The sequence below is a fragment of the Camelus dromedarius genome, chromosome 2, assembly GCF_036321535.1.
Source record: "Camelus dromedarius isolate mCamDro1 chromosome 2, mCamDro1.pat, whole genome shotgun sequence".
Classification (NCBI taxonomy): Eukaryota; Metazoa; Chordata; class Mammalia; order Artiodactyla; family Camelidae; genus Camelus; species Camelus dromedarius.
The window spans coordinates 8,153,279-8,181,261 of NC_087437.1; the positions used below are offsets into that span (position 1 = coordinate 8,153,279).

General features: G+C 36.9%; 1 protein-coding gene and 1 non-coding gene across 2 annotated transcripts; both read left to right on the forward strand.

Annotated features, from left to right (window-relative positions):
* Window positions 1–28: 28 nt before the first annotated feature.
* On the forward strand, window positions 29–27,962 carry RAB5A (RAB5A, member RAS oncogene family). Its single transcript, XM_031471124.2, has 6 exons — window positions 29–408; window positions 3,440–3,695; window positions 20,862–21,013; window positions 21,319–21,441; window positions 22,927–23,020; window positions 26,526–27,962. Exons 2-6 carry the CDS (start codon window positions 3,533–3,535, stop codon window positions 26,639–26,641), a joined length of 648 nt encoding a protein of 215 aa, XP_031326984.1. The 5' UTR covers window positions 29–408; window positions 3,440–3,532; the 3' UTR covers window positions 26,642–27,962.
* On the forward strand, window positions 10,682–10,754 carry TRNAA-AGC (transfer RNA alanine (anticodon AGC)). Its single transcript has one exon. It is a non-coding gene; the product is annotated as a tRNA-Ala (tRNA).
* Window positions 27,963–27,983: the final 21 nt, after the last annotated feature.

Genomic DNA, 27,983 nt, shown 5'->3' on the forward strand with positions numbered 1-27,983 from the left:
AGTTCACGACGTGCAGCGACGTGGCGGCGAGGCCGGCGCCGGGCGGCGGAAGTGGCTCCCGCACTGGAACTGGAGTGTTTGTGTTTTGGTTTGCAAAGGAGCCGGCGGCCCGCCTGAGGGGAGGAGGGAGGAGGAGGCAGAATTAGTGGGAACTCGAGCGCCGGCGGCGGGCGGAGGAGGAGAAAGGAAAGAGGAAGGCGGAGCGGAGATAGGCGGGGACGGAGCCCGACAGGGGCGGCACCGCCGCACCAGCTCCGCACCGTCCAGTCTGAGGGGAGCGGCGCAAGGAGGAGACGCGCCGCCGCCGCCGCCGCCGCCTCCTCGGCCTCCTCAGCCTCCTCTTGGGCTACGCCTGGGATCTGCCGCCAGGAAGCTTCGGCGCCGCGGCTCCGCGCGCTGCGGGCTCAGGTAACCGAGCCGGCCCTCCTCCGCCAGCCCGGAGCGGGTCAGGACCCGGGTGGTCTGCGGGCCGCTGCTGGCAGGGAGTACCCCGCCCTCCCCTTCTCTTGCCGGGTCGCTGGGAGCTGCCGAACCCGGCGTCCCGTCCTGCAGGCCCCGGTGACTCATCCTTCAAGGGGCTCCGGAGGCCAGGATTTGGGGACCGGCCGAGGGAGCGACGGGTGTCACCCTCTTCCCTTCTCAAGATGGCGCCGCGAAGGAGGCCCGGAGGCCGCGGTTCCGCCTGCCCGGTCCTGGCGGTGCGGGGTGGGGGAGGTCCCCAGCTAGAGCCCGACCGGAATCCGGGGAGGCGGATGGGAGAGATGGTCCAGGAGCCCGGCGGGGCCTGCCCTTTCGGGAGATCCGGAGTTTGGTGTCAGTGACCCAGGTGCTCTCCGAGGAGGAACCGGGGCCTCCAGCAGGTGTGAATTTGGGGGAGCTCCGCCTACCTTCGACTTCCCGAGCCGGGTAATGGAGGGAGGAGGCGGCTCGGGAAGACAGACTGTTAGGGATTCTTGTCTTATCATTTCTGGAAGGTGGTGAACCGCAGGTTTAAAGATCTCGAGACAACTAGGCCGCTGAACACCGTCAGAGGGTAGAGCCCTCTGAACGTGCTCTGCTGTCCGCCTCCCTGCATGCTGGTGAACGTCATAATTCACATACTTGGGTTTTGTCTTTTGCCGAAGTGGAGCCAAAGTGTTGAATTAGTTGTCTTTTACATAATTAGCAGGAAAAAACACCATGGAAACCACTGAGATATTTCAGGACAGCTCAGAAACTTAAGTCTTAATGTAAAATGGGAATAATAATAAGATCTTAGAGGGTTGCTGTAAGCGTAATTGGTAGTATAGCGCTTGGCGCAAAATAAAGTGCCCGGTAAATGTTAGCTGCTGCCATTAATACAGTTTTGACCAAAGAGCACCTAGAAGACTATATAGAATACTAGTTATTTTCAAAAGATTTAAAATGTATTTTATGCGAACTCTGGTTTTGCAAAACAAGTTTAAGTAGTGAATACAAATGAATGCAAAAATTACGAAATGTGATTTTTAACCTTAATGTTATGCTAGCTGTACATTTATAATTAGTTTTAGTTATTTTTTTCTTTAAGATTCTTAGCGGGGAACCGTAACCCAGAGCTTTAAACCTTAAAAGGCAAAGCTAAATCATACTTTTTTTTAATGGGCATTTGATGTTTTCCCTGAAATTGTGGAAACACCATGGAAATTCGGAGCATGTTGTCCTTGATGCATAATTCAATTTGCTGTTTTGTAGGTAATCAGACTCAGACCGTTGGGAAGTGTTTCAGTTGTTACTGTGTGTAGTATCTGAAGGTGTGTTGGTGCATTTTCAGTCTACATGACATTCTGTTGATATTTGGTCATTTCATTAAAGGAGCACTTTGCCAGTTTTCAGTCCCTACACTGTGCTAGAGACTTTTCGCATATACACTCTCTTATTCTCACAGCAGCTGTGTAAATTAGGTATTCCGGAAAAAGAGGCTTTGAAATGAAAGAACTTGCCCCTGCAGAAATTGGTATAGCCAATCAGGACTAGATCCCCAAATCTGGTATGTTTTTAGGACAGTGAGAAGGTAGATGTGGGGTTGGAGCGTTTTTTTTTCTTACAAAAAGTATTGTAAATGTACAGAAGTAGGGAGAATAGTATAATGAACCCATCACCTACCTTTAGTTATCTTATGGCAAGTCTTGTTTTATCTACACCCCCATTGTCTGGAAGCAACTCAGACCTATTATTTCATTTGTAAGTGTTTCAGTATGTATTACTTAAAGATAAGGACTCTTCAAAGCTGTGTTTAGGTGAGGCAGAGGTGATTTTATTGTCTCAAGAATGTTAAGTCTTGTCTATACGTTTGTTAATGAGTTCATTGTCAAGAGGGATTCTTGTATAAACTCATTTCATGGGTAAGGCAAGTTTCTTATAAAGTACCTAAGTGAAATAAAACAGTGATTCGAGAAGGGGAATCATCAGATTTAATGTTACTAGCACATGATCAGATTTTGATTAAAGATGAAAGAAAACTGTTATGATTGATTTGTGAGGAGATTGGAAGAGTTCTTTAAAAGTTCATAAATTCCTTTGAGATTGAATATTAGCATCATTAGATAATAAGAGAAGACACAGAAGTTACCCTTCTCTGACCAGTCTTTTCTAAATGTGTTAAATAGAAAATAATGACACATTTAATTGTTAGCTCAGAAACTACAGAAAAGTATAAGTAAATAAGACACTAATTAGCTCACTACATAGAGGACCACTGTTAACACTTCCATGTATGATGTACTGGAACACAGGAGAAAGCAGTTTTAAGTCTTTTAGCCACTAGACGCACAACCTGAGAGACTTAAAATATTTGTTGCTCCAAAGTTACCATAAATTAAACAAAAAATATGTACCATTTAACAGGAGACTTTAAATAATAATGACCAACATTGATTGAGATCTTACTATGTTCTAAGAGCTTTCCATTTATAAACTTAAATTTACTCAAAACTGTTTTAACCTAAGTAGTCTGTTTCCAGAACCTGAAGTCTTGAGTCACCTCTCAGGTTGCCTGGGTTTGAAACAGCTCTGTTGAAGTTCAGTCACAGTAAACTATGTGACCTCAATCAAGTTACTTAACCTCTCTGTGCCTGTTTCCTCATTTTCAAGGATTATAATAGTCAGCATTATAGGATTGAGTGGCTGTGTGAAGTACTTAAAACCCCTGGCACAAAGTTGAGTCTTTAATAAACGTTAGCTTTAAAAATTTTAGGAAGCCTTGAAAATTACAGCATGATTTTAGGCTCAGTTCTCACTGAGTTTATATTACTTTCTTAATGAAGGTAGTGATTTAAGCTAAATGGCATTCAATGTCCAGTAGACGTTACAATTGTTATACAATAAATGTTAGAGGCAAAATTTATTAAAGTGATTAGTATTAGGGGATTTGCTTTGTTTTTCGGATTTGTATACTTAATTCAAATTTGTTTCTTTACAGGGTTCTTTGCCTTTAGAAAGAAAAAAATTGACACCTTGCATCCTGGAAGTTCATTTAAGAGACTGAAATTAGGGACTTCTTTCAAATTTGGACATGGCTAATCGAGGAGCAACAAGACCCAACGGGCCAAATACTGGAAATAAAATATGCCAGTTCAAACTAGTACTTCTGGGAGAGTCTGCTGTTGGCAAATCAAGCCTAGTGCTTCGTTTTGTGAAGGGCCAATTTCATGAATTTCAAGAGAGTACCATCGGGGGTGAGAGTTTCTTTTATCCTTTCTTTAATTGAATCAGACATAGACAAGTAAGATTTTGCAGTTCCGATTGTATGATGAAGAATGCCGAAACAGGTCATAGAGTGGAGACAAGAGCTGTTCAGCAGACCTCAAACTTTATAGCTTGATTTTTGTTAAGATAACATTTTTTAATGTTTTGATTTCCTGGTTATCCCCAGGATTGTTGTATGGAAGCTAAAATACAGGTGCAAATTGAATAGAATCAGTGTCCCAAGAATAAGATTTGAAATGGTATCTTTCTTGATAATGATTAGAAATTTCTTCAAATTAAAGAAGCTGAATTATATTGGCTGTATGTTTGCGCTGAGTTATATTGGCTGTAGAATGAATAGGTAAAATAGTAAAAGTAAATAGTAAAAGAGTTAACCTTAAAATTCTAATTCTAAATAACGACTGTTTATAAATTACACTGATTTGTAAAATTAATTAAATTTTATTAAACCTGTTTAAAAATGCTCCTAGGGTGAGGGAAGAGAAAAAGTGAGTGATTAGCAGAGAGGAACATGAAAGGGGAATGGGCCCTGGAGAGAAAGATGAAAGAAGAGAGGAAAGAAGAGGAGTTAAGCACTGCATGCAGTGGTTGTAGGAGGACTGAGGTGAGGGCAAGATGAGGTGCCAGAGAGGAGACAGCTAACAGTGCTGTGTTGTGAACAGAAGGCAAGAGATCAGCTAACTGAATTTAGCTAGAGAAATCCACAGCTGTGTACAGCAGCAGGGTAAAACAGGCTTTTTTTGGGCCTGTTTCATCTGTCAAATGAAGCTTTTGAATTAGATAATGTCAGAGGAACCACACAGCTTTTAGATTCACAGTATTTTGCAAGGGGTGTATAATTAAGCAGTACTGTATTTTTCCAGGTACTCTTGAATGTATTTTTAACCTCGTATGTTTTAAAGTCAAACTCTTGAAAGACATAAGACAGATAGCCATTAGCATGTGGCAACTTCTTGGAGTCCACCTTTCAGAAGCATAACTTTATGCTGTGCATTGATTGTATGTTCTCCAGTACACTTGAGAAGTTTATTTGTTGTTTCAGATCTTTCTAATAAGATAAATTACAGAACTCTACTGTCTCCTGGCTTTTCCCTACATGGAGGAGATAAGCTGGATAAGTGGTATTTCCACTTTAATAGGCTCAGCAATATAACACTGATTGTCAGCCCTCTGCGTTTATGTATCTTGTGCAGTGTAATCCCATTTTAGTTTAGTATTTTGTGTTTTTTTATAATGGATGAGCATCAGAAATATAGCCCATATAGTGTGCTTTTATTTTGATTCAGAAATATTGGTATGTTTTAAAACTTTAATGCACATTATTTGTAGTTTCTCTGTTAATGCATTTGTGTGTGTGTGTGTATGTATATCTGGCTTAGTAATGAAATGTTACCTCTCAAGCTTTACCCTCCTCCAGAAAGCAAATTGAGCCAAAGCTAACTAGCCCACATGGTAGGAAGAGCTGTAAAGACTTCAAGGTTATGTTTACCCACCTTAAACTGGTGCAGAGAGTAGTTATAACTGCTTCTTGGCAAGTGATTGTCAATTGCAGCATTTTCCAAAGTACGTATGCTTTGTAGGCTAAATACCCGGGCCAGAGATGTTTGGGACTTGTTATATGCTTACTCTCCCTGCCTTCACAGTTGTATTGAAATAACAAAAGCACTGAAGCACTATAGTAAAGAACTTAATTCCTAGGAAATTTTATAAGAGCCTAAGACTAGAATTTTTATTTTTGCTTTGAATACTTCCAGTTATTTTCTACGTGTATTTTTCCCTAATGACATTTCAAAAAGGACATTTAAAAGAAAAGTTTAACCCCATATCAGCACATCATCATAAACATACATATCCTCTGAGATATGTGTGTGTATATATATATATAAAATCTTCATTTCCATTTGATACCAATTAGATTGTCTACATTTCATTAATGAGATTATCAGAAGGGTTTCATTCTAACACATAGAACTTCCTTAATGTTTTCTGCTTGTACAGATTCAGTCTGGCTCAGTCTGGCTTTTTAAACCAACATTAGAAGGAATTTACATCCAAATTTCTGTGTTAATGGTTATTGGATACCTTTCACTGTGTTGACCACATATTAGTATCTTCAGGAGGTATGACAGTGCCCTTATGATATGGCTGTGAGCCATGGCTTTTTGGTTTTTTTTGAGATATAATTGACATATAATGTTGTGTAAGTTTAAGGTGTTAGGCATATTGATTTGTTTACAGAGTGAGCACTGTTCCTTTATGCCCTTTGCTAGCAGCTCTTACCCTTAAGGACTAGAGTAGGTTTAAGGATTTCAGGGATTTTTCAAAGATTTCAAGGTTTGAGCTGTGTAAGGATCAGTATGTATTTTTGTTTTGGCTGATGTGTGGTAGGAGTTACCTAAAAATGAACCTGGCCAGATATTTTACATTTCATCTGTTCTTTATTTTTTACTTAACTGTTTATATCTAGTAACATTAGTTATGGTTTGAAGAGCTCACTTAAAATTTTCATCTCTGTTTGATTGTGTTGTAAGGTGGAAATCATGTACTGCACTCTTGAATTTGTATATTCGAGAACCTTATATTCATCAAGAATATCAAGGTTTCTTCTGTAGTTTTTGTGGTTCTTCCTAAACATGATAGCTTGATTTAAGAATCCATGTTGTCCCACTGTACCGCACACTCCTGCCCCTTGACTCCACAATGTTCGTAATGAGATTAGGTAGTTAGGGGTGGGTTTAGCACTTTAGGGAATTCTGGCTTATTTGTAAGAGTTTAAAGTTTACATGACATTTATATTCCTATTGGTTTGTCTAAGATCAGCCCAAGTTAGCAGGGAGCATTAGATCCAGAAGGTTGTCTTCCTTCTTGTTACCTCATCTGGGGGCTCAGTAGCTCTTGAGTAAGTACTTGTTGATGATAGGATAGGGCTGACCATCTTTCACTTAACATCTTCAACACCTAAAGACTTTAAACATTTCTAGTGAGTTTCTCTTGTCAAAAAAAAAACAAAAACTTGTTTAATATATAATGAAAAAGCATGCAATCATCCAGCCCTTTATTTCTTTTGAAAGATAAATGTTTGATATTGCCGTCTAATTTTATATGTAGTAATCATCAAAGAAATATCTTACTCTAAAGTTCAGGTTACGGAACTCTTCATGAGAATAACAACAACATTACTCTTGCTCGTACTCTAGTTTTTAAGTGTTATTTTAGAGCACATGTTCTCAAAGAGGGTTCCTGTTCCAGAAACATCTGCATTACATTGGAACTTGGTAAAAATGCATACTCCTATATTGAGTCAAAATACTGGTGCACAGCCAGTAATCTGAAGTTTTAACAAGTTTAACACGTGATTCTAATACGTGCCAAAGTGTGAGAACCTCCGCTTTCTGTTTTCTGAGTAGTCAGTATTACATTTACACTACACATTAAAGTTCTCCCACAAATGGAACAGGTGCTTTTCTTTTTTTAAACTGTGATTTTTTTTGAAGGATTGTTAAAAAACATATTGTTCATCTAACTACTCCAGTCTGAGAATTACAAGTATTGTGTACTGGTTACATTACATATTACCTCTGTCCCTTTGTATGGAAACCCCTTCCTGTTAACCTGCTGGGCCTCTTTAAAGAGAGCGTGACTCCTTTGTCCCATCAAGGATACTCTGCCTTGTCTTTACTTACTTACGGGAGTTAAGAGTATCCATAGTTTTCAGTCATCTGTACCAATGCTGCTTCCTTTCATTGCCACAAATAATCAGGAACTGGTTATACATGAAATTAATTCAATAAATAAGTGCCTTCTTTTTTTAAGGTATTTTCAGCAATTATTAACTCTAAGTAGAGTATCTAAAACAATTCAGAGTGGTTTTTACTGGAAGAACAAAGTTTATTCTGTATTTAACATCTGTTCAGTTTCCTTTAAGGGGCTAGCAAGACTTGTTTTTCTATTCAGATTCAAAAACATCTAATGAGGAAAAGAGTATTAAAATTAAGAAAAACAAGATTAGTTTCAAAGTTAACAGTCTTTTACCTTATCAATTCATGGCCAGGACTTTAAGAGTTAAGCATTGTGGTTAAGGAGGGCTTTGGGGGACAGTGGACAAACTCTGTATTCACACTGTTTAATTTAAAATTCTAGTTCCAAAGGAAAATACCATATAATACCACTTATGTGTGGAATCTTTAAAAAAAAAAAAACGCAAATGAACTTATCTACAAAACAGGAAGACTCACAGACATAGAGAACAAACTTTTGGTTACCAGGGGGTAAAGGGGGTGGGAAGGGATAAATTGGGAATTTGAAATTTTCACCACTTGGGGAGTGATGGAAATGTTAGCTGTCTTGGTGGTGGTGGTTTCATTGGTGTATACATCTGTCAAAATTCATTAAATTTTACATATGAAATATGTGTAGTTTACTGTACAGGAACCATACCACAATAAAGGTGTTCAAAAATAAATAAATAAAATAAAAAAGTAAAATAAAATTCTAGCTCCACAGCTACATAAGATTTATTTTCCTCTTATATTAAATGGAAATAATAGTAACTAACTTGAAAGGTTTTTTGTAAGGATGAAATGAAAGTACATGTACATTTCTTGGCACAGTGCCCAGTACACAGTAAAATGCTTATTAAATGTTAGCTGTTACCCCTACCATCACCACCATTACTTTCTGCTGAGTCATTTTTATCATTGTTTATATTTTTGTTGTATTGTCATGACATGCCATTATTTTAGAGTCATGACTGTTCCACCTAGTCCATAGCATTTGATTTAGGATTTGACAGTGTTAATGAATTTTATATCCAGATTTTCTTCTCCTGGAGGCTAAAGTTTCTCATTAAAAATTATAGGAACAAATAAGATGTAAAAAACTTCATGAGGAAGTACTTCCTAAATTTGAGCCTTCCTAAAAATGGAGTTTTTGCAGATTCCTTCAGATAGATAGCATGAACATTTACGACTAATTCTCTTTAAATTCTGTTTGGTAAATTCTTACCGATTACCCTCCCATTCATTGGTTTTCACAAGAGTGGTTAGTCATGCATATTAACTGCCTGCTACCTACATCAGCTAAGTTATTTGTTGAAGTTTTCTCAGAGGGAGAAATTACACAGTTAAATAGAGTGCTACGTGTATGCAGATATTAAAGTTGCTTCCTGAACTGAGAGATAAAAGCTAGCTAGGAAATTTAAATTTGAATAACCATGTTTTTCCTGTGGTTAGTAAGATTTCTATGACTGCCCTTCACTTGTTAGCCTTCAGAAGGAGTTGTTTGTGTAAGTGTACTGTCTGCATTTGTTTACTTCTTTTATCTATTTGCACCTGCATATTGTTTTCAATTAAAAGTACTTCTGAGAAGGGACAGAAGATCTGAGACAAACCACATTTGGCATATGATTTTCAATTCAGGAGAAAAATGGTTTTTGAAATATTCATTATTCTTTCTGCTATGGTGAGCATTAAAATTTGTGGAAGTTAATCCTTTGGTTTCAAGTGAAAGAATATTATCTTTATGCATAGTAATATTTCCTTCTAGAAAATACATATTCAGTATTTGAGAAAGGTTGTAGTACTCAGAGAAGTTGGTAAAGGTTTGGTATTCTATACATTTGTACCAGTTCTGACCTAAGAAGTTTTAATAGCCTTAACATCAGTTATTCTTCAATGCCCCAGTTAAAAATGTTATCATATATCGCTACTTAAATATTGCTGTGAATCAGGAACCACTAAGCTTGGCTTCAGTCCTGGCAAACTCTTACAGACAGCCCTGTTTACACATTTATAAAATGGGAGGATTGAGCTAAATTAGGATTCTTCTAAAACAGACTATTTTAAAAGTGTGTACTCTCTTCCGCATTAAACAACACAATCAATACAGTTAAACTGTTTTTTCCTCTTAACTTTTGTTTCACAATTTGGGATCGTAGACGTCTGTTCTTGTCCTGTCTTACTTGATTCATTGATGCCCTCTGTGCTGCTGAAGTATTCAGTGCTGTTTGGTAGAATGATTTTGCCAATTAGCTCTAACTATGGTGAACCGCCTCTATTGAGTCACTGATTTGCTGCTTTTATTCTGTTATATACTGGGAAATAAGATTATAAAGCTTCTCTAAAACTCATTTACTTAAGAGATTTCCCAAGCTCCTAACACTGTGCTAAGTACTAGAAATCAAAGTTGACCTTTCCCCCTTTTGGGTCTTAACACCATAATAACCTGATGTTACTTATATGTAACCTTCCTTATGATGCATGGTGCATTAATTCACCATAGGATAACATTTGGAGTCATCATTGAGAGCCTTTTGTTAATAGGCCTCTTGGTGGAGAATGGGGTGAGTTACAGTGAGAAAAACAACAGAAGTCATTCCAGAGGTTTTTGCTTTTTGATCACACTATTTTGATGTAAATATGAATTTTAACTGTCAGCTTACTAAATTCTTGAAGGTAAGAGTGAAATCACATACTGGATTTTGAAAATGAGAAATAACCCTTAGTGTTTTACACGTGTTGCAAAACACTCTTGGAGGTAGGTGTTGATGAACAGTATTCACCCTCTTTTCCAGGTAACGTAGATGAGGAAGGGTAGCAGCCATATGAGGAACCGACCGTTCATGGTTTTTTAGCCTGTTTCCAAAGTTAAAGATAGGTGCTCTGTGGACTCAGAAAGACAAGAGAGAGTAATGTGATGATGTGGGACTGTAGTCACTCTAATTATCAGACACCTTCAGCATTTCTCAGTCAAAAAATAGTTACTTATCCTTGCATAAAACTGGAGTCAGAAGGGGTTCCACTTAGTTGATATCAGTTCTATTTGAGGGGTAACATGAATGTATCTTGGACACATAGGTTACTTTAACAAGAGGACTTGAACCTAGAGAATCCTACTATTACATTCAAATCTATGTATTTTCTCCTTTTTATGAGATTTGAAATATATCAGACTGGGGGGAGGTAATAGCTCAGTGGTAGAGTGTGTGCCTAGCATGCACAAGGTCCTGGGTTCAAGCCCCAGTACCTCCATTAAAAATAGATAAATAAAAACCTAATTACCTCCTCTCCAAACACACAAAAAAATTAGACCTACTAATCCTTTTTTATTTTTCACTTTAATACTGTCCCAGTTATCTGCTGCTCAGAAATGAATGACTCCAGAGCTTAGTCATTTAAAACAATTATTAGCCGTTTGGTTCTGGGAGTTGAGCAGGCTTAGGTGATTCTCTGACCTCATAGGTGGCAGTCAGTGCTGGGGCCAGAATCATCTCAACACACCTGGCAGCTCATTCTCGCTGTTTGTTGGGACCTCAGCTGGGGCTGTCAGCCAGAACACTTAGATGTGGCCTTGCCACTTGGTGTGGGTTTCCTCACAGCATGACGGCTAGGTTCAGACATGAATGTCCCCAGAATACCAGGCAGAAGCCAGGTAGCTTTTTATGACCTACCCCCAGAAGTCACATAGATAGCATCAGTTATGTTCGAGTCACAGGCTTGCACAGATTTGAGGAAAGAATGTCAGCATCATGTAAGAAGGATATGCAGGACCTTCTTGTGACCATCTTGGAAAATACAGTCTGATTTTTGATATCATTTTATGAAGAGTGTCCTCATTTTTCTTGGCTGTAACAGTATTCTATTGAATGGATCATATCAATATATGTTTAATCAGTTCTGGTTTTATGTTTTGGGTGTTAACAGTGCTGCAGTGAATAATTCATAGTCTTTTCTCACATGTTCTAAGTATTTCTGTAGCATAAATTCCTCAAAGTTGATGGTTGTATCAAAAGTTATATACACTTGTAATTCTGATAAATTTTTTCCACACTGCCGTCCAAACAGCAATGCACCGAATACCTGTTAACCCTATTTTACTAACTCAAGGTAGTGTCATACTTACAGAATTTTGCCATTCTTACATGCATTGCTCTCTGCATTTTTTAATGTACGTTTTCCCATAACAGGAGTAAGGTCAAGCATCTTTTCATTCATATTTTTAAGAGCCCATTGTGTTTCCATTCTCTGTGAACTATTGATAACTTCATGATATTTGTATGTAGTTTCATTTGTAGTAGTTATACTATTGTTTCATTTATTAATAATACTTAATATCTCTGTATTGTATTCATATTTATTTTAGTAACTGGAAATCTATTTTTTAACAATACCCTTATTGTTGGACATTTAATGTTTGCATTTTTGTTTGCTGTCTTACATAATCATCTTATAGTGGCTTCTTGGACTTTTTTTCCTTCTGGGCTTATTTCTGTAAGATTAATTTCTCCATGTGGTTACTGAACCAAAGTACTTTTATCAAATGATTATGGGATCAAAAAGATTCTAGTGTTTTCATCAGTTCTTTTTTCCCTTAGGAATAGATACTTCCAGTTTCTTTGAGCCTTGCTTGGCATAGATAATTATATTCTGGGATTACAGGTTTTCTGTAACTGTTACTCTGGGGTTTAGTCTTCTCTGTCTCTTCTCCCATCTTTAGCTTACCCTTTTCCATTCTTACATTGTAAAATTCTCAGATAGTAAAACTTTTATTTTAAGCTTACATAGTGGATAGGCTTATTGCTAAGCATTAAAGAGTCACTTTCAAGGCCAGTAGTGTTTTAAAGGCCTGGTAGATTTCCTTCAGGCCTGGGAAGTATTAAGTGCTGAAGTCTTGAAGCAGATGCAGAAAGGGATATCTCCAAGGAGAAGGGGGAAAGAAGCTTCCTTTGCAGAATAGCCTGGGCACTATCCTTGCACATTATCTTTGATTTTCTGTAGTTTGAAAATGATATGCCTCAGTGTAGATTTTTCAGCATTTTATCTTTCTTGGTGTTCTCTGAGCTTTCTAGATCAATAATTTGGTAACTTACATTAATTTGGGGAAATCTTTGGTCTTTATTGATTCAAATATTCTATTCCTTTCTTCTTCTGGTATTCCCATTATGAATATATTACACATTTTGTAGGTGTCCCACAGTCCTTGGATATTCCCTTCTGTTTTTCAGTCTTTGTTCTCTATATTTCAGTCTTGGAGGTTTCTATTGATATACCTCAAAGTCTGAAAGTCTTTCCTCAGCCATAGGCAGTCTTCTGATAAGCCTATCAAAAAAGGCATTCTTTCTGTTACAGTGTTTTTGATCTTTGACAGTTTTCAGGGGCCTAAGATTTCCACCTCTGCTGCTGCTGACTATCTATGTTTGCTTTCTGTCTTCACCATTAGAGTCCTTAGCACGTTAATCCTAGTTGTTTTAAATTCTCGATCTGGTAATTCCATCTCTGCCATGTCTGGTTCTGATGCTTGCTCTGTCTCTGCAGTCTGTTTTTTTCCCTTTAGTGATTTTCCCTTGTGATTTTTTTCTTGCTAGCTGGATATGATACAGTGAGTAAAAGCAACTGCTGTAAATAGGCCTTTAGTAGTGTGGTAGAGAGTTGGGGCAGGGAGGAACCATTCTGTGTAATCTTATGAATAAGTCTGTCTTGCAGTGAGCCTGTTTGTTCGAACAGTGAACTTCACAAGTGTTCATCAGTTCTTTTCTCCCTCCCTGAGATGAGGCAGGATGGCTAGAATGGGCTGGAATTAGAGATTTCCCTTCTCCCCAATGGAGGGATAGAACTGGCTTGAGTTGGACGTATTTTCCCCCAGGTCAGTTAGAGTCTAATAATATTCCAGCAGGTTATGTTCAGATTAACCAGTTTCTCATGGATTCAGGCTTTGTTAAGAACAAGGTAGTCTTGTTTATTTCAAATGGTTCCTTTTGCCAGAAGCACGAGGGGATTTTTTCTCTGATATTTTCTGTGAGAACCTAGTCAGATTCCTGGAGATAAAACTCACCAAAGTGTGGTGCCCCACCCCCACCCCATGACTACTGAGTTCCCCTAGAGTTTTTAACTCAGACTTGTCCATACCTAACCTCCAGCGATTTGTTGATTACAGTTCTAGTGTTCCTTCACCAGCACTGGTTTCCTCAGATTTCTGCTCTCAGATGTTGTGGGGGTTTTTGTATCTACTTGTCTGTCTCTCCAATTTGGGGGGCAGCAGATTGCCGTGTGACCTCACTTCTCTTTCAGATCTAAGAACAACTATTAATTTTTCAGTTTGTTCAGCTTTCCATTTGTTAGGATGGAGTGGCAACTTCTAAGCTCCTTATATGCAGAACCAGAAGTCATCTTTCCCTGCACACCATAGGAATTTTTTAAAGTACTGTTCAAACTATTTAACAAAGTATCTGTTGTCCATAGATAAAATGCTTCCCAATTTAATACTTGTTACATCATTTTTATATCAATCCAATCTGGTAAGTAGACTTTATAAGGATTATGCCCTTGATGTGGTAACCACAGACTCTCAGCCTTGAAGGTTCAATTACTGGTTTTATCAATTCATTCTAGGTGATCAGGTTTGGTGTACTAAATAGTAACCAAATTCAAACTCCTAAGACTAATTTTAAAACAATGTGCATTAGTGTGCTATGAAAAATACTAGTACAGTAATGTTCAACTGGTGTCTTGTGAGCTTATGTCCTGGCTTAGTGGATTCCCTTAGAAGAGTTGGGTGTCCTTTAAGAGTAATTGTCAAACTATGATAGCAAAAACACTGACTTCCGTTACTCTTGGATTATTTCTGAAAAAATTATAAGAATTAGGTCTTTTAAAAATAGTATCTTACTCCCAGACAGTGTTGGAGAAAAACTGATTATTACTCTTTACTTCATTTTGCATGACTCTCCCCTTTATATCTTTAATATTTTCTACTATTGCATTCATTTGGCGACAGTTACCTTAAGGTGTTGCTTGAATAATTTTTGTTATGGTAAAATATACATGATAAAAAATTTATAGTTTTAACCATTTTTAAGTGTGCAGTTCTGTGGCATTAGGTACATTCACATTGTGTAGACATCACCATGCCCACCTTCAGAACTTTATCTTCCTCGGCTGAAACTCTACCCATTAAACAGTAAATCTCCATTTTCCCACACACACACACACACAAACACACACACACGCACACACACCCGTGGCAAATAACATCTTCTATGAATTTGACTACCGTAAGAACCTCGTGAGAGAAATTAGATGATATTTGTCCTTTTGTGACTGGCTTACTTAATGTAATATGTCATCAAGATTCATCCATACTGTAATGTGTCAAAATTTCCTTCCTTTTTAAGGCAGGATAATATTCCATTGTATGTATATATCATATTTTGCTTATTCGTTCATCCTTTGATGGACTCTTGGATCTCTTCCATCTTTGGGTTATTATAGCAATGCCGTGAACAGTGGTGTACAAATATCTTTCACATCTTTTGGGTATATACCTGGAAATGGAATTTTCTGATCATTTGATAATTCTGTGTTTAATATTTTTGAGTAATTTCGATACCATTTTCCACAGCAGCTGCACCATTTTTCATTCCCACCATCAGTGGACAAGGATTTCAATTTCTCCACATCCTTGCAAATTTTTGTTTTCTGTTGTTTTGATAATAGCTATTCTAATGAGTGTAAAGTAGTCTCATTGTAGTATTGATTTGCATTTTCATAATGATTAGTGATGTTGAGAATCTTTTAATGTGCTTCTTGACCATTTATGAAATGTGGAGAAATGTTTACCAAAGTCCTTTGTCCATTTTTCTTATTGGGTAGTTTATGTTTTCATGTTGCTAAGTTGTAGGAGTTCTTTATGTATTCTGGATATCAATCCCTTATCAGATGCTTAACCCCTATCAGATGCTTACTGATTTTTAAGAATGAGCTCAATGTGATGAGTATTCCCAGATCATCTCATAAGGTGGACTTTGGGCATATTGCTGTCTTTATACATGATCTGTATAGTAAAATATTTTACCTTGTTGCCAGGCTTTTGGAGTATTTTCTGTTTGGGTTTAATGACTGTATACTTTCCTCTGCGCCAGTCTGTTTTTATCACCTTTCTTCTCTTCACCCTCTGATTAGTTGAAACGTGACTCTTCTCTGAATACATGGTCTTTGTCTTCTTTTCTGCCATATCTACTGGGTACTCCCTCCTATACTACACATACAATTTTAAGGAAAATAAAAATGGCTTCAGGTTTTATTTTGGCTGTTGTTGGCTCTTACTTAGACCATTCATGTATTCTTGTCTGTGTGCAGTTTTATCATTTGAAGTCACTGCTCATCTGTCTGATAAAATTCATTATAATATTACCGTTGCACTCATTTTTCCAGCAAACCAATTTCTACCTTCATGGATAACTTTGGTAACTGGTTCTTGATGCCATTTGATCAGTTCCTGCCTATCTTTGTCCCTGATTAGGTCTTCAACTTGGAGTGTGATCCAGATCCATTGAACTCATCCACTGACTTAACTTGGCTCTGAAAACTTTGCTTCCCCTAAACATCACTTATAAACAACCTCTAATTTGGATTTTATGATCACAAGCCTCTGATCTACATCTGAGATCTTGAACAAGGCCCTTTCCCTCTCTAACAACTACAGCCTTTTTATAGGGCCCCAAATCCACCACTTTCATGACAGTTTTATGTAAGGGAGAACATTCTGTCATATACATATATATTTACTTTTTGGGAATTAAGAGGTCACTTTATAACCATTTTAAATTTAATTGCTTCTTAATGCTTACCAAGCCACTGGTGCCTTTTCATATATATATTAGGTTATTTGAGTATAAAGATGTGTTCTCCCTGCTCTCCTGCTCCCTCGTCATCTTTTGGAGATTCCATGAGATACTAGGTTAACGAATATTAGCATTTTCATGGCTTTGCCACATATTGGTAGAATTGTTTCCAAAACAGTTACACAGTATCTCCAGCAGAGCGTGAGTTTTTGCCACATTCTCTGTTCTATTTTAATTTTTTCACTTTGCTGAGTAAGGGATAAAGCTTAACCATTTTTGCTGTGAGGATGATTTTGTTGATTACTAGTGGTGTTGACTTTTTTCTGTGTTACATTCCTTATGTGAACTTCCTTTACACATTTACCTTTGATGCTTTTCAAGTTTTCTTAAGATTTATATGAACTTTCTACGTACTAAAAATTAATCTCATAACATCCACTGTAGAAATTTTCCTGTGTTTGCCCCTGTGTTCTGAATGTAAGATACATGTTTTACAAACCTAAAGTCTCTTAAATTTTATGTTACCAAACCTGACAGTCTTAGAATTTTTGGTCAATTCTAGTAAAGTAATTCTTCCCTATCAAATTTGATAAAATAATAAGTTGAGAGTTGAGTGATACTGATTCCTCGGTTTTTCTCTTTTTTGTCCTGTTTAGTTCAGGTAGAATCACTTTAGTTGCTAGTTTAACCTTTTTTTTTAATGAGTTGTTAACCTTGGGTTAATGCCGTTGATTCAGATGTTTTCTCCCTTGCCCTGTATGTTGTAGGGTCTCCTCCTTCCTTTTTAATTATCAAGGTCTTACACACTATAGGCCTTTGGTATTTGCAGATTTAACATTTACAGTTTCAGCTACTCTCAGCTGACCCTGAGATCTGTCATCTAGTGATTTGTAGTTTTGCTGAGACTGAAATGTTACTTGCTTGCTGCCAGGCTTGCAGATAATTGGAACTGATCATGTGAGCTCAAAGTGGGAGCCTATTAGACAGGCCAGCACCCGCATCTCAACGCAGCTTTGTTTTTCTCTACTTGTCGTCGCGTACACAGTAACTCTCCAAGTGATAAAAGCTGTTTCTTTGTGAAATATGGGCCCGAAAAGAAAACCAACCGCTAGTGCTGGTGATGGAAGTGAAGAGAAAATGAAGAGGTCTAAGAAAGTGATGGTTCTTAGCCAGAAAATAGACGTTTTGGATAAATTAAAGTGGTTTTGCAGATTCAGGTAAGTTTGTGGTTGGTTAATGTCACTACAGTATTTATGTAGTAATTTATATTTTGAGTGCTAGAATTTATTTTTATGACTTTATAAATGACCAGTAATGTATTTTTAGAAGCACCAAGTGTTTAAAGATGTCAGCTATACTTCACTGACTTTTATGGGGGAGATTAAAAACTTTGGTAGCATTTGAAAATCTGAGAATTTGGGGGAAATCTTGATGCTTTTGCGGTACATAATGCTTACAGTACTGGGGTATCCTGTTCCTGTCATATTTCTGTCCTTGTGGCACTACAGCACTTTTACATGGTCTTAATGTGTTTTTGATGTGCCCTAAAACTCAGTCCCCTGGCCTCTAATATTGGTCTTTTTCTCCTCCCTCCAAATTACACTCTCTTTATCATACCACGTGAACAGGATGGTGTTATCAAATTAAAAAGATCTTATTGGTATTTTGTTTGAGATGCTGCTAGTTACATAATAACTTGAGAAGAGCGAGGCCTTTTGAAATACCTATTTTTTTTTTCCTATTTGGGAACTGTGTATCTAGTCAAATGTTACTGAAATAGCCCCAAAATATTTCTACATATCTTTTATGAACTTCAGCAAACCAGTTTGAACACTTACATGAACTGAGTTTATATTAGATGTTGGATATGGACGAGAGTAGCTAGTTTCTCAAGGAACTCCCAGTCTAGGAGAAGAAAAAGATAATGTGTAAACTAGTGATTTTTAGAAGTGTAAAACATGTTCTTACACAGGCAACTCTGGGAGCCCAAAGGTAGGACCTACTGAAAGGGTGTGATGAAGGATGGTTTCTAAGAGGATCTGCGGGGTTAATTGATAATTCTTGTTCTTGGTTAATTTGATTAGGATCCATCTTCGTCCCAGCATAACGCTGAAAACCTGGTCATTGTGTATTGTAAGCCTATGACTTTGATCTGTTCCAACCAATTTAAAAAACTTACTATCTTTTTATTTTAACTGATGCCTTTGGATTTTCATTGTCTTGCCTCTTCCAAGTAATGTCTTTTTCTAATAATTTCTTACTTTATTTTAAGAATATCTGAAGTGATATTACATGATCTTGATAGTGGTCATTCTTTGGTTTCTAGGTTTAGAGAGACTGCCTAAGAGCTTTGCTATTAAGCAAAATGCTGGTTTCAGGCTTAAGGATGGAATGCACACTTGATAAATTTTAAGGAAGAATTCTTTGTGTGTGTTAGGATTGGGTATTGAATCAAATGACCTTTAGTAATTTTTTAAAATAATACATGATTTTTCTTTTTTAGCCTACTGGTATAATAGCTTTGTATTTTCTTCAAGAATCTACTTGGGCATGGACTATTGTTCTTTTAATGTATTTGTTGGAAATTTCCCTTTCCTGTATTTTGTCATTTTTATACATGCATTTATAAAAAAGATTGGTGGCCTTCTGTGATGTCTTTAACTGGTTTGAGAATCAGATTATATTTTCTTTAAGGCAGCATTATTAATAATTATTTCCCTGAGCCTAGAATTGACTTATGGAACTGTAAATGAATATTTTTGTTAGCAGTGTACTTTGTGGTTATGGAAAAGAGAAAACAAAGTCTGAATGCAAATTGTAATCCAATGTTTTTCAAGTTGTATCAAACTATACTTGTGAGAAAAGGGTTGTATTTTGTGATCCATTCCTTACGTATTTCCTCTTTTATTAAAAAGGAGTTCTGTCTTAGAGCTTAATTTAAATGTTTAAAACTATTAATTCTGCATAAGAACCTTTCATGACTGAAAAAATGACATAGTACTTTCTTGGTATCCTTTACCATAAATACAGGATTTTAAAAAATTGATGTTTTTGGTAATTTTGTATGGTAAAAGAAATTTGAAATAGAGTATAGTTCACTTGTGAGAATTCACAGAAGTATTAATTTGAATTTAGGTCAAAATAAAGACATTTCCAATTATGATGTTTGCAAAATTGAGAAGATTATAGTTGCTGATACTAAAGCCAGCACAGCTGCCAGTTGACCTAATAAAAAGAAAAAAACATGAAAAATGTTATGTCTAATATAAAAGAGATATAATATCAAATTAGACTTGACATGTTCAGCACGTTGGTATTAACTAGTGAATCTCGTAAGTTTGACATCACTTAATAAACTGCTACAATTTACAGGAATAGATCCTAATTCTCTTGCATGATAAGACAGAGTTTTAGAGAACTTTATAACAATTCTGTGCCAGTTTCAGAGGAATTGAATACATCTTGAGCTGAAAGAGGAAGAAGCTTATCAGCCACTGGTGGATGAGAGCAGCAGGGTTTAACTACCAGAGTCAATGAAGGAATGGAGCTGTAAGGTGTGCTGACCATTGGCCAGCGTGCTGGGGAAAATGGCTCTGTGTGGGTCTTGTTTAATCTTCAGTGCCACTAACTAAACCTAGAAATTTACCCTAATAGTTGATACTTTAAAGTTCAGTTCACTTGATTATAACCTACCTCTTAACAAATCAGTGGTTCTTCATGAGTATCCATGTGGTGTCTTTCGTGATGTTTATTCCTAGAGCCAAGAGAGTCATGTTCATAATAGACATTTTACTTCCTACTTTTCTCATGAAGCGATTGTGAAATAAGCAATACTGTAATTCTTTGCAAGATATGACAGCAATCTCTTAATTTTAAAATCAAAAGTATTGTTATAAAATGTTATGTATTAAAATCTGAGAAAAGAACGGATGAAAAAGTACAAATCAAAAAATCCTTGAGGCAAGGAATGAAAGAGCTATGAGTTAATGTTTAATGTACAGTTAACAACTAAAGTCTCATAATGTTTGATGAAATAATATTTTTTAAAAATTGACTTAGTGATGATGGACTGGAACTAAATCCCCAGAGTATGCCAGTAAACCCCGGGGCAATGGCGCAGGTGGCATGGGGTTGTCAGTACAGATGGTAGTGAGGTGGGTCTGCTGATCCACCCTCCCCCGTTTTTTCAAGAATATCAATATATATATTTCTTAAATCATTTTACCATTTAAAATTCTTAAATTTACAATTTGTAAAATAATTTAAGAGCTGTATTAATAAACTTATTTAATATTACAACACTTTTTAAGAATGTAGAAAACACTTTAATCTGTGATTTTGCTACAAAGGTTTTATATGTGAGCATATATTTATCTAGCATTGAAGCATAGCTCTTGCAGGTATTTAAAGCCACTGTTAACTGTGGGTGTGCAGTGTATCAGGTTTCCAGGTGTTTTCTATAGTATGGAAATATTAGGAGGAAACTGATAAACTTATTGCAGACATTTTCTTCTTTCAGCTGCTTTTCTAACCCAAACCGTGTGTCTTGATGACACAACGGTAAAGTTTGAGATATGGGATACAGCTGGTCAAGAACGGTACCATAGCCTAGCACCGATGTACTACAGAGGAGCACAAGCAGCCATAGTTGTGTACGATATCACAAATGAGGTACGTGGAAACACATTCTCCAGTGGAACTTGTCTGAGTATTCATTTTTGGTATGCAGAATTTCAATTACAGGAAAGATTTTTTAAAATCTTTTTTTGTTAGCTAAGCATGACATTTCTGCCAAAGCTTTTATGAGATAGAAAAGCTGATTTTAAAAAATAAGATGAAAGTGTCTCAAATAATAAAATAGTCCTAATAATTTCCTTCCAAGTGTCACACTGACAGTCTTTAAAGTCTCTTCTCACAAAGACGCTCCCTAACCATTTTTTGAGCCTGTGCCGAATAGCTGTTTCTTTGTTTCTCAGGAGTCTTTTGCCAGAGCCAAAAACTGGGTTAAAGAACTTCAGAGGCAAGCCAGTCCTAACATTGTAATAGCTTTATCAGGAAATAAGGCTGACCTCGCAAATAAAAGAGCTGTGGACTTCCAGGTACGTTGAATTAACTTTCACTTGTAAGCACATATTTTTCTTCCATATCCACACTTAAATTATAGTTACAACTTTAAAACCATGCACAATAGAACACTTTTAAAGAAATGTGATGTACTGTATGTAATAAAATCTCATGATAAACCTGCATTTTTTAAATATCATTATGTAATTATAATATATGTTGATTCAAAGATCTTGTTGACCTAAACAATTACAGAAGAAATAATTGTTCACAAACAGTGCAGAAACATACAAAGCAAAAGATGATTGCCTCTTGACCTAATCCCTCCACTCCTGCATAGAAGTCAGTATTCCTAACATTTTTTTAAATTTATGTATCTGTATATCAACACATATGTGCATACTCACTTTTACACGTACAACCTATGTGTTTGTTTTTAAAGGGGTCTTCAAAAATAAAGGCTTTTAAGAGATCCAATTTGTATGTTATCTAATGTAGCTAATTAGGCGTGTTCGCTGCTGCAAAGTAGAGAAAATACAATCATTCAAAACAAAACAAATGTCTCTAGTTTGACACTTTTAAACTTCCTGTTCTCTGGCTCTTCACTTTCTCTACCAGAGAGGTTTGGTTGTGGCCAGTATACAGATAATATCAGTGATAAGAGAATTGTCTTTTTTGACGATGGAGCACCTGCACCGGGAGAGAGGCAGTGATATTTCTTGCACCATTAGGTATTAAACTGAGCGTGCTGCACGTGTGGCTTCCTTTAATTCTGGTGAGAGCCGTGTGAGGTATAGTATCTGCTACTGTTTCTAAGGTAGCTCCCTCCCCAGCACAGAGTGGTAGGTGGAGCACTTAAATCTTAGTCAGAAGTGGCCCTGTCACACCACATTGCAGAGGAACCTCTTTTTTTTTTTTTTTAAATCAAATTAGGAAGATAATTGGTTGTTCTTCTCAACAGCTGTGAGGATCAGCGGTAATAATACATGTAAACTGTGAAGCACGATAGAAATGTAGAGTAGTGACAGAATTTTCAAAGGAATGAGTCATGACATATTCAAAATTAAAATGTTGCTTGTGGAAGTCATTCAGAATTAAATATAAGGGTGCCATTTAGTGGTTGAAGCCAGTGTTAAAGATTTGGTTTCCCCTTTGTCTTCATTGCAAATAATGAGCGTAGGTAAAATTGCTGCAGAGATCAGAGAGTTTTATTTAGAATAGGATCATCGCCCCTGCCTCAAACTTGCCATTTGAAGGCAGATTTAATGTGCGACCAGAAGGTGCAGGATGGGATAGTGCAGGAACTTACGGCAAAAAGGAATGATAGACTTCACAGTACTCTTAGCTTTGCTTTACTTTTAACTAGAAATAATTGCTTATTACACAGTTGCCACTTTTAGGTGATCAAGTTGGAGCAGTAATAAGGAAGCCTCTTTTTTTCTGTAACAAGATTGTATGCAATACTATGTGTGGTAATAGTATGTGCAAAAGATGTGTCTCATTTTTTATCCTCTAAACAGGAAGCACAGGCCTATGCAGATGACAACAGTTTATTATTTATGGAGACATCGGCTAAAACATCAATGAATGTAAATGAAATATTCATGGCAATAGGTAAGATTAACTTTTTTGCAGACAATAAATACAGGTAAAACAGATTAACCTGGGAGTACATTTGGTTTGACTGTCTTCTTTTTTTCAATTCTTGGATTTTTTTTAATGGTTATACTACTTACTATTCTAGATTTTCTCCACAAAGCATTACTTTGTTAGGTATATTGTTAAATTTGAAAAATTACTACCCATTAGGTTGTAACACTTTGTTAAAATTTTTCTGGTGAGTTGAGAGCCTGAACTTTGAGCTGATGGCTCAAGCAGATAGATTTTTCTTAAGATACCACTGAAAATTTTGGATAAATATGTTTTTCTATTACAGTTTTTATATAAAAGGAAGATAAACTCAGTAATTTTTTCAGTGCAACATGTAGGCATAATGAGATTTCTTTCCCACTGATCAGTAACTATTTTCACCTTGCCTTTGCCCCGAACAGAACCTTATTTTTGTTTATTTTTCAAGTTCTTTTTAAATCATTGATTATTGACAAACATAAGACAGGCAAGTACAATGCACGTAAGTGTACAGGTTGACAGAGTGTTTTAGTGCAAATATTGCGATGGAGAAAGTCTCAGAGCACTGAGGCTCAGAGAGGAGGAGGGAAGGCAGAGCGGCACCCACACTTTTCTTTTCGTTGCCGCCAAGGGTGTTTGGTTCTTCACTGTGCTCTCCCCTTTCCTCTGTGTGCCCTCAGCTGATGATTACTGCTACACAGTGGTTGATGATAGGTCGTGACTTTGAGGACTTACAAGGAAGCTTCCTTTTTTCTATAACAAATGCATTTTTATTGACCCTAGTCTTCTCCTAATTGTAAGGTGCAGGTTCTAAGGGAGAGGTCTGTTCTGGTGGCTCTCCCTGTCTCCTGCCTTCACACTGTTCGTGTGCCATGCACTCATCTCATCCCATAGCATCTTTTATTGTACAGCGGTGATCACATCCTTGTCCCCAAATAAAAAGTATTCTTTTATATTGGAGTCCTACAAATTAACCAGTATAAAGGCTGATTCAGAGGCTAGAGAAAACCGAGTAAGAGCTGCCGGTAGATGAGCGAGATGGTGGCTTCATTTAGGGAAAAACTTGCCTGTTTATTGGGTAAAATATTTTCCTGAGAAACTCAGACTTGCAGTTTATTAGGGAAATACTAGCACAGTTGTGAAGGATTATGTGACAGTGTATACTTTAATAAATAAGACAGACTATACACCCAGAACCACATCTGAAAAGTAACAGGAAACGAGGAGATAATAGGTCCCTCAAATCAGGCTGAACTTTAAATCTTTCTGATGATATTAAGGCTCCACCAGATGGGCTTTATTTGATTTGTACCTTTTATTCAGACTTGCTAATAAGGTTATATTTTCAGTCAGAAAGTAGCTTACATATTAGGGCTTTCGGTTATGTTTCTGAAATTAGAATGTTTCTTTCCGTGAAGGAAACTTCAAGTATAAATTGAATTCTGGCTTCTCTATTAGTAAGTTAAGTAAATCACATAGTAAACTCATGTTTCACTTTTTTTTTAAATTGAAGTATAGTCAGTTTACAATATTGTGTCAGTTTCTGGTGTACAGCATAATGTTTCAGTCATAAATATACATACATATATTTGTTTTCATATTCTTTTTCATTATAAGTTACCACAAGATGTTGAGTATAGGTCCCTGTGCTTTACAGTATAAACTTACTGTTTATCTATTTTATATATAGTGTATATCTGCAAATCTTGAACTCCCTGTTTATCATGTTTTCACTTTTGATGACTTCCCACTTGTTTAGTAGGAGAGAGTCTACAATAAATTTATCATCTGCTTTTAATCTGATAAGGTCTTGAGTGGCTTCTTTCATTGCATATCTTCATTAACTTGGTTCAGGATACTTAGCTTCTCACAGTGCTCATCAATTTAGAGTCAGATTGATCAGCTGCAATTATTTATGTACAAAACAGATAGTGCCAGCTTCACTTTGGTAACACTCTTTAAGATAGGAGACAGGAGACTACTTCTTTTGAGACTCCAAAGGCGTGTTTTACTTTATCTTCACACAATAAAAATTAACCAATAGAAGTTAAAGGCTCCTCATTCCAGTTTATTTCTTTCAGCCTCCTAATTTCACTCATCTAATTACAGAAAGCCCTTGGAGAAGTATGCTAAAGGGAGAAATGGTCACTCAGTCCAAAACCTATCTTGGTATTAATTATAGTAAAGTTATAATGCTAGCTACTCTTTGTCCCTCCAGACTTTGTAAATACATTTGACTAGAAATTTACCATTTTGTTACCATTTACACTGTCATTGCCACAGCCATTCCTAGAGAAGTAGACCAAGGGTGAAGGCGCTTCTTCCCAAACCTCAGCGCTCCTGGCTCCCAGATCCAGCGCCCAGCCAGCATCTAGGATTCTAAAGAGGATTAGTGCTCTTGTGGAATATTACAACAAATAAAGGGTAAAAGATCCAGAACACAACGAGGCATTTAGATTTTGAAGTAGAGCATGTTTGGCTTTTGTGGAGCCTGAGCCAAGGATAAGGTAAAGCTGGAGTCTTACTGTAGTGGTCTGTCCCCATGGTTGATAGACCAGCATGTCTAGCCACCCTTACAGTATGTGCTCTTAAAGGTATTTAATGTTTAATAAATCCCAACACATCCAGGATCTTGGGGTCCAGGCAGACTACATCTAGCATGTAAATTTTCTAATTAGTGGGAGCCACAGTCTAGAGAACAGCCATTAGCACTACAGGGCTTAGCAAAGCGAAAGCCATAACCGCCAGTTGTGGGGCTTTTTCCAAATGTGTCAGGCCATGGTTATCTGACTCAGAATTGGATTTTTTTTTTTTTTTTAAATAGAGCCGTCAGGATCAAGTCCATTTTTATCAGGCAGAGCTACTGACGAATCAGATTAGCTAATTCTTAATTAGCCACAAGAAAGGAAAATGATAGACGTTTGAAGTGAAGTCTGTAAGCCAGGAAGAAAACAGGAGCTGTGATCTGTCATGAGTTGGGGTAATAATTTGCATAGTAGAGGACAAGTTCCACTGGAGATGGTATTTGTTTATATCCTGACTTGTTCCAAAAAGTTTGTGGCAGTCCAGACATCTCTGATGGGTAGGGGCTGAGCTTCTTGATTATAAACACATTGGCTGGTCATTATCTTTAGTAACTTAGGTATTCTTTAAATAACAGTAGTAATAATGATGATGAAATAAAGTACAACTTTTTCTGGTATTGTTAAATGACTCTATACAAAAAATTAAATATATCTCTAGTCAAGTTTTAATTATGTGTCTTCAACTGGCTCAGTTTTACCCTTCCCTCAACCTACTAAACTCCCTAAGGACAGTGATCAGTGTTTTGGTATTTCAGAGATACTTAGTAAACATTTGAAAACAGTGAACACATGGTTATATGACACTTAGGGGTAACCTAACTGGAAAGAAAGATTACAAGTAAGCAAATAAAGTAATTCTCTTGTGAATATTCTAATGGCGTTTGTTTTGATAATTTATCTTACAGCTAAAAAGTTGCCAAAGAATGAACCACAGAATCCAGGAGCAAATTCTGCCAGAGGAAGAGGAGTAGACCTTACTGAACCCACACAGCCAACCAGGAGTCAGTGTTGTAGTAACTAAACCTCCAGTTTAAACTAGCTGGAATATTCTTCTGCTTCCTAAATGTTAATAACAGTGGAATTGGAGCATTTAACCAGCCCAGTATGACTTCCAAAAAGAAGAGACTTACGATAGAGTCAAGTTTCTAATACAGAATTATTTTAAGTGTTTTGAACTTAATTTTTAATAACATGCATGTGGCCCTCTGACTAATGTTTCAGCAGTGGAAGGGGGAAATGAGAGCTTTGTGTAAACTTGTTTCCTTGGAAGGTTAGGGGGACTCATTTCTCTTCACCAGGGATATTGACAGATGACTCTGAACCCACAGGTAACCAGCCAGTTCTGTGAAAAAGATTTGGAACTTACTCATTTGGGCTTTTCAAGAAAACATTGTTTAGAAGGAGGTTCTAAAGAGATTTATGCTTAACTACCATATTCAGGCAACCTATAATTTCTCTTAGGATCCATATTAAAAGTATACATTCCACATTTTAACAAATTAGCCACAAGAAGACAGTCCCACTTTTCTGGGGGGAGAAATGAATATTAGTGGCACCTAAATTATAGCCAATCCTGTTATTTTTTCAAATGGGGTTTAAAAAAATCAAATGTAATCCCATCTTGTTTTAGGAATATGAAAACTGATAAAAATGCATCTTAAAGGATGGTGTTCCCTTCAAACATGTGAGCTCTTCAACAAAAATGAAACCAGGTGTCTGATTTCTGTTTAATCACTGCTGGCCATTACATAGGTTTTGTTGTTTGGGGGTAGGGAGGGGGCTTTTGTGCCCTTTGGACATAAATATAGTCAATGCACTAACAATTATGTACATTCAAACTTGATTATTTTAAATTTGATCTTCAGCTGTACTGTAAATAGGGTACTGCATTGTAGTCTCCATGTATGTTTATTACTTTTCTGTAATATTTAAGAGTTGCTTAAAAGTATACAAAATGTACAGTTACTAAAACAGCTAATTTTTTCCTTCTCTGCCTCTTTGAAAGGAAGGGGCTTCAGTTGTTCCTACCTGGTTAGAACCATAATAAACAATGTACCGGTAATTTGTAACATAAGTATTGGATATGTTAGTAACAATCTTGCAGCCTTGTTTTCCAAAGTTCATTTTATTTTGATCAGTTCAGTATATTGCACTAATTGTTTTAGGTATTTTCGTTACATGAAATCTACCATGTGTTGGAGATGATTTAATCTATTTAAGTGTTGAACTGCTAGCCGAACTTGTCCATTTACAGTCATTCAGAGTTAGCAAGGACAACAGTTCACCAGTGTTTAGTTTTATATTGAGGTGCTCAGGTTGGAATAAAGTGGTATGAAAAGCAAGTGCTGGTTTTTCTCTCTTTT

Bases quoted from the DNA above. Each gene is read 5' to 3' on its own strand.
- RAB5A (XM_031471124.2), top strand. From the start codon at position 3,533: ATGGCTAATCGAGGAGCAACAAGACCCAACGGGCCAAATACTGGAAAT. The intron at 3,696-20,861 runs GTGAGAGTTTCT...TTCTTCTTTCAG, and splicing joins TCAAGAGAGTACCATCGGGG to CTGCTTTTCTAACCCAAACC. The intron at 21,442-22,926 runs GTACGTTGAATT...TCCTCTAAACAG, and splicing joins AAAGAGCTGTGGACTTCCAG to GAAGCACAGGCCTATGCAGA.